The sequence below is a fragment of the Eimeria maxima genome, genomic scaffold (assembly GCF_000499605.1).
Source record: "Eimeria maxima Weybridge genomic scaffold, Emw_scaff105, whole genome shotgun sequence".
Lineage (NCBI taxonomy): Eukaryota > Apicomplexa > Conoidasida > Eucoccidiorida > Eimeriidae > Eimeria > Eimeria maxima.
This window is the reverse complement of record NW_013564092.1, coordinates 48,072-60,764: the sequence shown is the minus strand read 5'-3', so window position 1 is coordinate 60,764 and position 12,693 is coordinate 48,072. Positions and strand designations below refer to the sequence as shown.

At 50.7% G+C, this 12,693-nt stretch overlaps 3 protein-coding genes across 3 annotated transcripts; 2 read left to right on the top strand and 1 right to left on the bottom strand.

Moving 5' to 3' along the window:
* Positions 1 to 150: 150 nt before the first annotated feature.
* On the bottom strand, positions 151 to 869 carry EMWEY_00014050 (hypothetical protein, conserved; the record flags this gene model as incomplete). Its single annotated transcript, XM_013479314.1, has 3 exons — positions 151 to 288; positions 426 to 576; positions 757 to 869. 3 exons carry the CDS (start codon positions 867 to 869, stop codon positions 151 to 153), a joined length of 402 nt encoding a protein of 133 aa, XP_013334768.1.
* Positions 870 to 4,087: 3,218 nt separating this feature from the next.
* On the top strand, positions 4,088 to 8,158 carry EMWEY_00014040 (hypothetical protein, conserved; the record flags this gene model as incomplete). Its single annotated transcript, XM_013479313.1, has 1 exon — positions 4,088 to 8,158. One exon carries the CDS (start codon positions 4,088 to 4,090, stop codon positions 8,156 to 8,158), a length of 4,071 nt encoding a protein of 1,356 aa, XP_013334767.1.
* A 3,034-nt stretch (positions 8,159 to 11,192) lies between these two features.
* On the top strand, positions 11,193 to 11,936 carry EMWEY_00014030 (hypothetical protein, conserved; the record flags this gene model as incomplete). The annotated part of the gene is made up of 1 exon (XM_013479312.1): positions 11,193 to 11,936. One exon carries the CDS (start codon positions 11,193 to 11,195, stop codon positions 11,934 to 11,936), a length of 744 nt encoding a protein of 247 aa, XP_013334766.1.
* Between the last annotated feature and the right edge of the window lie 757 nt (positions 11,937 to 12,693).

Genomic DNA, 12,693 nt, shown 5'->3' with positions numbered 1-12,693 from the left:
TATATATATATATATATATATAAGTCGAAAGGGATCGGGCGTGCAGAACGCCACAGCGCCTGCCTTAAATGTGGGTATGGGGGTCTTAGTGCCGTCGGAAGTGCCTCGCTTCAAGAGATGCGGAGAGGGAGGTAGTCACACCAACACGCTTCACAGGGTGCGGCTATCAAACGGACCGTCCGTTCCAGGTTCTGCGTAGTCTATTGGTCCTTTTCCCGAAGAGTCCACTTCACCAAGGCATCGTAAGTCGAGTTTGCGAAGAATTTTTTCTAGTGTTCCGACACCCATCTAAATTGAACACATTAGAAATGCACATGCATGACACTGGAACATCAGGTATGTCGCTATCGACGAAACACTGCCAGTTGCTGCCCAAACGCAAAAATAGCGCTCATACGGGTGGCAGAAAGGGTTACACGACGTACTTTTGCTTCGACAGCAACGGTGACAGTGTTTTTTCCATCTGTGCTTTTCACTGTCAAATCGACGGAAGGCTGGTCTAACAGGAAGTCAACGACCTTCATCTTCTGGAGTATCATCGCCGCCTGGAGGGAAGTGTACTTTGTGCCAGTCCCGCTGAGCGTGTCGCATCCCACAAACACCGAAGCCACTCTTGAGCTTTAGCTAAATCTGAAAGATAGCACAAGCAACACTGTTTAGCACTTGGCTAGGTGTTATCGATCTGGGTAAAGTGCTCCCAATCCAAGCAGCGGAGATAATACGCGTGAGGGCAAAGCAGGAGCATAGGCCACCTACGAGGGATTCACAAAAACGAATGGCTTGCTCCAATACGGTTTTTCTGGCTTAAGCGCGTCGAGGTTCTGCGAATTGATCGCAATGTACATGCGTTTAGGGTCCGGACCAGCCATTGGCGCGAATAGGACGGTACGAAGATCATCCTGGACGATTCGCACCCAGATGCTTCTGCATATGAGCAAGAAGCGCTAGCCTACACCTTCCTAATTAGAAGTCCAGTACAAAGTTGTCAAAACAAGCGGATGGTGCTGTGTGAGCGGGACAGGAATCATACACCACGAGGCTTGCTCCGCCGAAGAGTGCCGAGTCAGGTGCTCCTTCACCTCGGTGGTGACGCTGAAGTTGATGCCAGCTACAACTAACTCCAAATGCCACAAAAAACAAAATTCTGAAATAGACTATTCACTAGTGTCGGATGCTCTAAGGATAAGCAGAACTGAACTACTACTCCCCTGGGCATGTTGCGCCGTTGCGCACGCTGGCTGATCTAGCCCCAGACATCGCCACCAAGGCTATCTTAATATCGAACATAAAACAGCACAGCGTATATAGCATTTAACCACACCTTATCTTGAGCTCATTTTTGTGTTGTAAGTGCTGGCTTTCTTTCCTCCAGGCATGTTGTTGCAGTGCACGGTGTTGTAATTGCGCATGCTTTGACCAATATCAGTGCCAAGGCAAAATTACACATATGCTCCTAAAGGCTTAGTACGGGATTGGCTCCTCCAATCTTCGCATGCTCAAAGCTTTGGAGTGCCAAAACTTTGTCGTTTTTTTGCTGGACGCGTCTCTCCTCCGCAGACCACTTCCAAGGCGGGCAGTTGCGGTGGCAGGGTTTCGAGTTTGTTGCCCTGTGTAATTCAGTGCATCGAATTAGCCAATTACTCTACATGTTAAATGGAAGTGTTTGCAGCGGCGCATTGGGTAGAATGGCGTGTGGAGATCCTTGAATGCATTTTGCGTTCTGTCTTCCATATTGAATTCTCACCGTGGCTTGTCGGTGAGCCCTCTTATTGTCTTGGATGGGAATTATCTCAACTTCCACCCCATAAGTAGTTGGTGAGTCTTGTTGGAGAACTTACACAATTAGGAGCACTCTTTGTTCAGGAGAGAATGGTTGTGTTCCGTGGTGTGTAGCTCATTCAGATACCGGGCAGGATGGATGGGTCGTGTGTTTTAGCCTAGACAACCGACCTGCTGCATCCTAGGCTATGTTTTCCTTTCGGATATGCCTGTATTTTACTTTACTTTTTGCCCTCTCTAGGATCGGGAATCAACGGGTTACCAGTTCCAGGCTGTTGACAAAGTTGGGTTAGGGTATCATACACACGCAACGGAAATCACAAGGCATGAGGGGCTAGCTGGCGTATTAAATGAAAATTGTATCACCGCTTGACAGTCAAGTTGGGTTCAACCAAATTTGTTCTGGCACTCATCTCTGTTAGTGTGCTTGTTAGTTTTCCGTCCTTTTGTGGGTTCCAATCGAGACCGAACTTGTTCGTTCTGTGTCGTCATTTCCGTTCTTTTGGCTCCCCTCATCCATATGTACGCAGTTGCAGGGTTGTTATGTAGATCGGTGGAAACGGGGTTGCATCGGCTGATAACATCAGGCAACGTCGTTTACTTCTCTGTCACCCGTTTCCCGTTGAAGCTACCCTTCCGACTTGCTGGTCGTATCTCAATTTGGAATCCAAATACAGTAACAAGCTGCTGGCTACTGTACCGAGTTATCCAGTGACTCCTCATCGGCGGTGTATATAGCTGCAGCTTAGGTGGTTACGAACTGCTCCTCCGAACATGCAATCAGTCACTGAAGAAGCCCCTAACCGGTTGTCGTACTACTGATAACCAATAAGTTTTACTTCTTGATATACCCATCTATAAATACGTTCGACAGACTGACTTTTCTGACTCCTGCTATAGCCTATTCTCCCGCCAGCCTCCAGTTAATTCCTACTACGCAAAGAATGTCAGGGAGCCTTCACTCTTCTGTAGTGCTCCGGAATCGTGATACCGTTGCTTCGGAATAGCCTCAACCATGGTGCCTTTCCCTTCGATAGGCGGGATGCCAATATCAACTGTAGCGCTTCTGGCAAGTTGACAAGACTTTAGCTGCATCCCCAGTGGAAATCCTTGACAAATACTTCGGACAGAATACACCGATTTTACCTTCACTTTCTGCAAAGCGCTTTCACCGATAATCTGTGCTCTACACAAACAACACGCATTGGAGGAATGCATGTCGCTGCTCGCGCCTGACGCTATCAACCTCCTGGCCCTACCCACTGCAAAAAGAGTCATCGACCCAAGACAGTCGCGGAGATACATTTCATAAGGGTTACAGAACGCAACTGGCAGTCCTACAATCTTCTTACATCCTGGGCATGCTATCACTAAGGCCTAGGCTTGTTTGCAGAGGAGGAGCCCAGCCGACTTGCCTAGCAATTGTTGCAACTCCTGCTACCCAGCAACCTCACAGGCAAACGCAATCAAGATCCCCCTCGATGGATGCACTAACACTGCAGGCAACTGTTTGACACTTAGTTGGTCCTCCGTAGTCAGCCTAGAGGCAAGTATAAATATATGTAACACGTTCAGGTTGACCATATCAAGGAACCTCCGACGACAGGGGGTAGTAGATGTTTGACCAGCCACAGCACACATATTTCACGTCAATATCGGCATTGCAATTGCTCATCAGTGGCACACCCAAGGTTTTGGATGTTCCCAAAGAGGGTTTGTATGTCGCAAGCGCACAACGTTACGCACTGCCTTCGGGAAGGCCGTTTTACAGGGCTGTTCTGAGCGAACCCGGGGGTCGCCCCAACATTCAACCATTAGACATTTATAGGTAATAACCATCGTTTTAGAAGTTTGTGTTTGGCTGCTATTCCTCCAGATTCCATTCCGTAGCGGAAATAATCTAGTTCAGGTGGCGTACGTGTTGCAGGGCCGCAGGCAGTAGTCGGCAGCCGAAGTTGCTGCGGGACTTACGCATTCGCGACACTATACCTCCTTTATTTGTCTTTTTATTATTACTGGCTGAACTGAACATCAAACACGTCCCATTCGCGGACTCCTGTCCAAATGAAGTAACGTGCGACCAAAAGACTTCACTGGAGTCACACTGTTGGCGGGCATGCCTTCCAGGCTCTTCTTAGCATGTCTGCGAAGGACCACATAATATCGTAAAGCAGTTCATAGCAGCTTTATATCGCTGTTCCGTTGTGTACAGCGCTCTGTGCTTAACGGTTAGTTCGTGCGCCGCCGATAGAAAACGGGCGTCGTTGTCATCATAAATCCGGAGCTATCAGAAATGTGAGGCAGAGAGATGCATGCTTTCCGGCTTGTTCAAGAAGGCGCTCCAAAAACAGCAGTAACTACGCTGCCGATTGTCCAAAGGGCGTATCCAGTTTATATTTTGGGTGCTAACTCTGGGAAGAGCGGCCCGCTTGGAGTTAGGCGGTGGGCCGCCAACCTGGACCAATTGTCCGCACAAACGTTGCAGCGCCAGCATCTGCATAGACATCAGAGGCAGTGCTTTCAGCAGCGACCGCCCCACGTATTGGTTCATATCAAGTGCTTTCACAGAAGCGCGGACGACAGTTGTGTAGAGGTCTCAGCCGAACCAGCAAGGAACCCAAAAGATCTTGTGAACTCAGGGGCTCTCCCTTCGCCATGCCAAAGTCCCGTTCGCCGCAGCGAATATAATGTTGACAAGCCTGTGTACGCGGAACGTGCCAGCAGCGACACAGGCAGCACTGCACATGCAAGTAACCCCAGTCCTGCAGGTTCATTGAAAACCTCACCTGTGGAGGCCATGAGGGAGACGCCTCAGACGGTTGGAAGGCGCAGACGATGCATTAGGGTAGCTTGTAATGCAGGAGAAGCTAGCAGCAGCAGCGACCCGCTTGCCGATGTAAGGACAGGGGGTGTAGGACAGGGAGGGGAAAGGGGAGTAGGACAGGTGCGAGCGGGCAATACAATTGTGGGCCGCCGTCGCGGCCGAGCTGTACGCATCTGTTTAAAGGCTGCTGCAGCATGGCTTGGGGCTGTTCTGCCGCAAGTATCCTCGGCAGATGCATCCAGGAATTCCACTGTTGCTGCTGCTGCTATGCTGGCACGCGGGGGACGAATGGGCCGTTCTGCCCTCCCCTACGGTGCGGCATCCGCTTCTGGTGCAGCGCAGCAAGGATCAGGATCATGGCATGGGTCATACACCTCTTCTCAAACGGAAAAGCCTGAGCCCTCCCAGCCAGTTGGGGCGGAAGCCGCAGATGGGGTAGCACCCGGAGATAAAGTATCAGCGACACAACCAGCAGCAGTTCCAGATATAGAGGCAGTGAACACACGTCAGTGTGCAGTAGATAATCCCCTTATTGGTCGACGTAAACGGCAAAGGAGCTCTCTCGGTCCCTTGGGACATCCCGGGGCGCCGGATGTTACATCGGGAGGTGCAATGGATTTCCAGTTCCCCATCCTCTTCAACAAGGCTATTAAGCGGCTGTTGAAGCCCCTGTTCCGCCGAACCTGGCAGCCTCGGCGCCAGACTTGTGGCCGCACAACTTCCACTTCTACACCATCACCGGCAGCTGTTGCTGCAGCGGGGGGCGCGCGCAACATTCAGAGGCTCCGGCTTCCCCCTCGTGTTTTGCTCCGGTCCTGGAGGCCTCTCAGCAAGGCACAGTCGGTAGGGGGGCAGCGGCAAGTCATGCATGGCCGGCAACAACAACCACAAACCCTGCAGCGGCATTTGCTCCAAGAAAGCTCAATCGTTGGAGAACAGAAGCGAGTGGCCGTAGCCACGCAACAGCTCAAGCAGCAGAATGAGCAACAACAACAACAACAACAACAGCAGAAAGAGGACAAGCACGGCGCCTCTCCAGTAGCACAGTTAACAGCAACACAGGGGCGGGGAAATGTGTTGGTGAGCAGGGCCACGTATGAAGGGGCAGTACCAGTAGATTTTGCTGCGAACGAGACTGCTGCTAGAGCCGGTTCAAGCACCCGAGAGGGACTCGAGGGCAGTGATGGGAGGCAAGACTGGGATGGGCCAAGGGACGCTTTGCCCAATAGCGCGGATGCATTTGCGTCGGCCGTCTCACAGGAGCACAAGGATGAGGAAAAGCAGCTGCTGAAGCACCCGAAAGAAGAGCAGTTCCATGGAGAGACTATGGCCAGGCCTCCTGCTGCGGAGACGCAAGCGCCCTTAAAGAAGTCGGTGGGGAGGGGGGCCTCACGCGCAGGTTCTATGCGCCGACCCCGTCCAGTCTGCTTCGTGCAGCAGCGGGTTGGTGCACTTTACGGACAGTTGCGTTCTCTCCTTGCTCCGTATTGCTCCACCGTCTCCGAATGGACGTATAGCAATGGGAACGTGGTGGTGACAGTTGGGTCCTTGCTTTCTCTCACGGCTACCCTGATGGCAGACATGCGGCTTCTTCGGGTGTTTAATCTGCTCGCAGGATTTTGCTACTTTTCGTATAATTGGTCTCGACGACCCCGCCTCACAGATGCAGCTTTGTGGAATGTGGTGTTTTTGGTGCTGAACACGGTGATGCTGTGGCGTGTCCATACGGAGCACCGGGAGGTTTCTTTTAGCTCAGATGAACTAGACATATTTCAGAGATACTTCCTGCCTGCGGGGATGAGCCCGAGGCAGTTCCGTCGTTTGCTGCGGCAAGGCAGTTGGAGGACCTTTCCTCAAGGTTATGTTCTGCAGCAGGAAGACAGCAACTGCGAAACGTTGTGCTTTGTGGCGCGAGGAGCTGTCGAGATATCTCAAGGTGGAGAAATAGTGGACACATACAGAGGAGGCGAGACAGGAGCAGTCCTGGGTGTAGAACCATTTCTTTCATATGTTGCTGACTTGAGGAGAATGTCGGCGAAGCGTGTCAAGCACACAGCAGCAGGTTCTCCTGAGACACTGGCTAGCCATGCGGACGAACCCCCGGAAGGTCTTCAGCGCCATCAGCAGACAGAGCCGGCCTTCACGGCTAGGAACAAATTTGAACAAGCAGCCTGTCCAAACCACAAGGAACCGCAGAGCGGCACAAATAAAGGCGCAGAAAGAACTAATAACCCTCAGATGATGGAGAATACTGATGGGGGAACAGCATCAAGAGCAGCAGCAGTGACGGTAGCAGGTCATGATGCCGATACCAGTCGCCAACAAAAGCAGCTACCCCGACAGAGTCTTTCACAAAATTCACAGTCACCTTTGGACTTTCCACAACCAGGAAGAGCTACAAAGGCGCCTTCAGTTGCTACTGCTGGGTCTAAGGCAACTCCGGATGCAGGAGGAGAAACCCAAGCGGGCAGCAGCATCGTTGCTGCAGCTGCAGAGGCGGCAGCAACCGCGGCTGCAGCGGTGCGCACAGCTGCAGCGACGGCTCTTTTGACAGAACCAACGCACACACCTGACACGCAGCTGCCAGCGCGGGCTCCCTCAAAGGCGTCCACAGCCACCTCTCTTGTTCATGGTGGGGTTTCCTCAGCTGCAGAAGGCGCACGGCACGTCGCCGAGGCAGCAGCAGCAGCTGCTGCAGCCGCAGTGGCAGCAGCAGCCGATGCAGCTAGCTTGACTGAAACGTCACAAAACAGGAGAGGAAGCACAGAAAGAGGGCTTCAACGGCAACAGCCGGCACGCGAGCGCAGCCCGTCTTCAAAAGGAGAATCAGACGACGCGGATGGCCACAGAGGGGAGGGAGCTCTGAAGGCGCCTGCCACGGCTACGTGCATGACAGAAACCACCGTCTTTTGCCTGGATTTGAAAGAGTTGGCCGCCTTCGTGCTACGGGAACCCGGAAATCTGGGGTTCCCTGTCGTTCAAGGGCTGACGTCCTTGTTGGTTGACCGCTCACGGGCCCAAGCAGCACGACTTGCCATTCTTAGCTATGACGCATTCTTAGCCGGGGTATTCGCTGACGGGGTCGTGCAGACCGGCGAACGGAAAATGCTGGAGGAGTTTCGCAGGAAACGTGCCATCAGTCAAGCGCAGCATGAACAGGCCCTTGCCCGTCTGGGTTGGACGCCTGAAGAGTTCGAGAGAGGGTCTCAAGCGAGCACTGGCGTGTTGTCCCGCATGGCATTTGGACTGGGCTCCTTCTTGAGGGGCTCTCCAGGATCTCATGGAGCTGATGAATGCAGCGTGCAGCAGCCGCATCAAGCAAACACCTCCGACAGGCCCATTAAGGATGGAGATGCATCTCATCGCGTTCTGCCTCCTCCGTTTGAAGACTGGGAACTCGTTGAAGACGAACGGGCTGTCCCCCCGCAGCCGGCACCGGGGGGCAGACGATCTGCGACAGGTGTAACTAGCACCGTAGAGGCCCATTCCGGCAAGGAATGTTTCGGAGACGCTGTTTCCTATGCACTCGAAGCAGAAACAATATCATTTCATTAGGCAGTGAAGAAAGATGCATGGCAGGTTGATGGTATAGCTGCCAAAGTCGTACATTCACTGAGGGAGTCGTAGGCCTCAAGGCCAGAGGGAATGGGAGTTGCCGGTAAGGACGGTATGCGCAGGGTCCGAGGCCAAGTGTGTTTCAAGCACCGTTTTTTTAAGTAAGGGGTGAAGCTTTAGCAAGCTGAAAGCCATATACCACTGAACAGTGCCGACACGCGTTTATCTTGCCAAACTGTCAGTTGTCCTTGGAATGCCTTTTGGCAGAGCTGCTGTTCAATGAGCTGTGTACAAATAGAAAGCTTCTATCTTCTTCATGCTAGCAAGGAAGCTTGATATTCAGCCATTCTGTAGCCCACGCTTGTAGCCTGTACGCTGTCTGCACCGTCTTTCCTCTTAGCGTACAGTCGTATACAGGACATGTATATAGGAAGGAGGGTGCAGACAGCGTGCAGGCTACAAGCGTGGGCTACAGAATGGCTGTAGCCGTGTGTTTTGCACCTTACAGGGAAGCTAACACTGTCTGCAGTAAGGCACCCACTTGCGCGCTTCTTTCTTGCACCTTACGGGGAAGCTAATACTGAAGAAGTTATTGCAGGGGTCCCTATAGAAGCTGCCGAACATCTCGATGGTTCAGGGGCATCTAGACACGAGACGAATCTGCATTCCAATGCAGGGTGATACATGCGTTTTCTCTGTAGGATAGCTTGTCTATGAAGCCGCGGAACTCACCTGCGCGCCACTAGGTATTTGCCTCCAAGATTGGCGCATGCTTAAGTGGGGTGTGACTGAGTGTTTCATATCAGATTCTCTGTGCTGCAGTACCGTAGATATTTGCCCTTTAAGCTTGGTGTTGGCTCTCGTGGGGCCCGCTCACTAGAACAAACATTCAGCAGTGTTTTGTTTCGTCACTGTTGGTGTGTGCATCTGTTGCATGCATAGTTGCCTGCTTCGCAGGAATGATATGACTTTGCAAGAGGCCCTGCAACCATGGAGACTTATCGTCCAATGCCAGCGTGTTTGGCTGACCTAGGAAAACTGGAAAATGCCTTCACGTAAGGTGCTCTTATTGACGCGTAGACATGGATTTTTCTATTGTTTTATGCACACTAACCAGCGTGGTTTCAAAGTAAGGGTACCGGAGTATAGACATTATGCAGCTCTTAGGCCCGTCATCATCAACATAATATAAAATCGCTGATTCGAGGATCCATTCTGCAACAAGGACAGCAACACACCGTGAAGTACGGCTGCTGCCGCCCAACTTTCCCATTGGCGTAATACGTGACGCTTACACAGCAATGAGCCTTGCCACAGTAACTCTGACCCTTGATGCGCTTCACACGTCTGTTTCATATGTAAAGGCCATACATGTAAAGGGAATTATCACATATAGGAGCAATCGACTAGCAATACGGGCACCGGGGATCGAACCCGGGATCTTCTGCGTGTTAGGCAGACGTCATAGCCACTAGACCATGCCCGCGAAATGTCCACAGAGGCTATGCCGGTGAATAGTCGAGGCGTCAAAGTAGCTATCTCCCATGAGCTGAGAGTCTGTTGCTAGCAAGCAGCAATCACTTAATCTTTTTACGTGCTTCCCGTGGCATACGTCAGGGCTTTTTAGGCTTTATACACACCAGAGGTAATCAGGAAAATGCAGAACGGAGGCCAGTTTCCATCTCGTATGTAGCACCTCTGGGATATGCCACCGTTTAATGGCCCAAAGTACAACTGCTGGATTATGGGCAGCCAATGCAAGAACGATGACAAAAACACACTTTGGTTTTCTTGGATAATGTGCGGTCCTCCATGCAAGGTGAAACGCGATGACTTGTCCGAGAAGTTACCTTCCCCTGGTCGTTATATTTTTTGGGTTATTTTCCGGCTTTTTCCATGTTGTGGCCAGCGCCTGCTATGTGGTGTTCATGCGTGGCAGCAGCATATGTGGGACAAAATGCAATCTTTTGAGTTTTCACTCCACTGTGCGCTTCATATTTCAAAACACCTCAGAATTTTATAGCGCAAGAGACTGAAAGACGTAGCTAGCCAGAGCTGGCGAATCATCGGCGCTCGAGCCCGCCAGACAGGTCCGAGACAGTGCGCTTCAGCAGATCTGTTGCGGATTGAGCACAACCTAACGACAATACATTTGTTAAAAGCTTTCAAAAAATACTTTTTGAAAATTGTTTTCACTAGATCTTTTCTGCAAGAATAGTCTCCGTCTGAATAATTTCTGTTTGCGGGAAAGCCAACAACGCTCTGAGGTCACTTTGCATTGCTGGGATTGTCCGTCGCGCGAAGGCCGCTTCAATCTGGTTAAATACTACTCATCTTGAACGTCTAGAGGTGACCAACAGGCATTGTGATCTGACCTTCGGAATCTGGCATCCTTGTCATCATTACTGGCGTCTTCGCATAGACGAACCCACCGCCGAACAAGTTAGAGGGGCGCTACATCGAATCTCTCCGTTCAGTTGGGCCCAAAGGTGGGAATTTCATGGAAACCCACATACAGGTAAGGGTTTAAATACAGGCACTGAAAGTTGGTGAAAGCACAGCAGGGAAGCACGTTCGTATTCCAGCGTATCGCGCATTCCTTGGTCCCTGAAGCTGCGTTGTTGCCTTGTTGCCTCCATGCATATCCCTTATTTGAATGAATACACCAGGCCTACGTTCCTCCCTGGAGTTTTCCTGTTTTTGCATAGAGGCCTTATTTGTTCCCTTGAGCACGTCTGCAAGTTCATTAGTGGTAGCTGTTGAAGTATGGTTCCGCCAAAAGCTCTGCCCTTTGTACGTTTTTCTGTCTTGTAGGCAGTCATTCCATAATATCTGAATCGTCGGCTCGACAGACCCGCATGCGTATCTCGTTGGCATTCTCGGTACGAGTATACCTATTGAATGGTGGAATATTTGGCACCTTCCCGATGGCTTAGCATTTCTGAGTGGCTGTTGTGCAATTGTAGCCCGTGTGTTTTGGACTTTTTTACTCAGGTACAAGTCGCATCGTTGAATTGCATCGTTTCCTGGCAAGATGATGCAGGATAATCGTGCGTCCATGTGGGTAAACAAGTCAATTTATTGGGTTGGGCCTCCGCCTCACCAGGTGTTGATATCTCGAAGCATCGCGGAACGCCTTGAATCTGCGCACGCTCTGGATCAATATCGCTTTTCGCTATTGAACCACACAGTACACTTGGAATTATCGCATTTAGAGGCGCAGATGATTGCCCTGAGGAAGTGCCACAGGCAACAGAAAAGGCGCAACGGTACGCGGTCTAAGGCACTTGTTCGAGACGACATGAGGTCAATTCAGCCCTTCTCATTCAGTGCTAGAGCACAACCTCTAAACGTCGCTGAAACGCAACGAGAAATCCAACGCAAGATAGACTATCTCAGAGAGCTGCTGGTGGAGATGGACACCCAATGTCAAAAAGTGGATGAGCAGTACCACGCTTTGGCCGTAGAACTGAGCATTGCCGGAACTCATACGCGCCCTTTAGACGAAAGGGGAGCAGCGCGGATGGATTGTCGTCTTAACGAGATCCGAGTTGTCATTCGAAAGAAGAGTGAAGAGCAGGACTTTGTTATAGAAGAAATGAACAACATGGGGAATTTCTCGTCAAGCCTGGGAAATAATCTTGTGCCCTCTACTCCGGATACTTTCGTTGAAGTGCGCAGCAAGAAAGAAGCAGATGAGTTCTTATATAGTATCGGCCCTATTGAGAAATTTAGAGCCAACCGCTTGAAAGAAGATGCCAAGCGCCATCAGAACTGATCATAATTTTGCGTGCAACCGATAAATGCCACGCGTTTGTGAGACTTTACTAGTCGTAGTATGCATGCGTTTGACAACCATAAGAACAACTTGGATTTCAACGTTATTCGAGCGTGTGCTTGCGAGCATTGGTATTTATTCAGATAATTCTGAGCAAACTCACTGTACGGTTGGTTGACTGTTTAGGCACCTGAAAGATATAATTACCAAAGCAGCAGCATTTGCCAGAGCCGGTTACATTCCAACACTCATTAGGTACCCCTATTCTACACCTCATTTAGGCTAAAACGGGACTTCGAATTAGGTTTTGAAGAACTAGGGAAATTAGTAAATTGCGAATGGAGACTGCCTGCAAACGTAAGCAGCAGACGCGAAGGATAAGGGCGTCACTTGCAAAAGATGCAGCATGCCAACTAGTAGGGCACGCCAATGGCGAAGTCTGAGACCGACAAGTAACCGGTGGTAGGCATCATGAGGCCAAGACACGGTTACCAGATGACACTCTGCGTCAATTTCTCGATTCGGCAGTTGACTGTGTCCAGTAAGTATCTCCCCAAGGAGAACGTGGCCCATGTTTTCTAGCGAAAAAGTGCAAGGATTTCTTTTTTGCATAGTCTGGTGCGGGTGAATAATTAATAAAGGCATGCAATTGGCTAGCAAGCCAAAGAAATACGGCGTTTAGCGTACTCATGTGCACTCACAGATGAAGGTGCATCCACATATTAACAGCTAATCTAAATTTCAACGTGCTGATTTG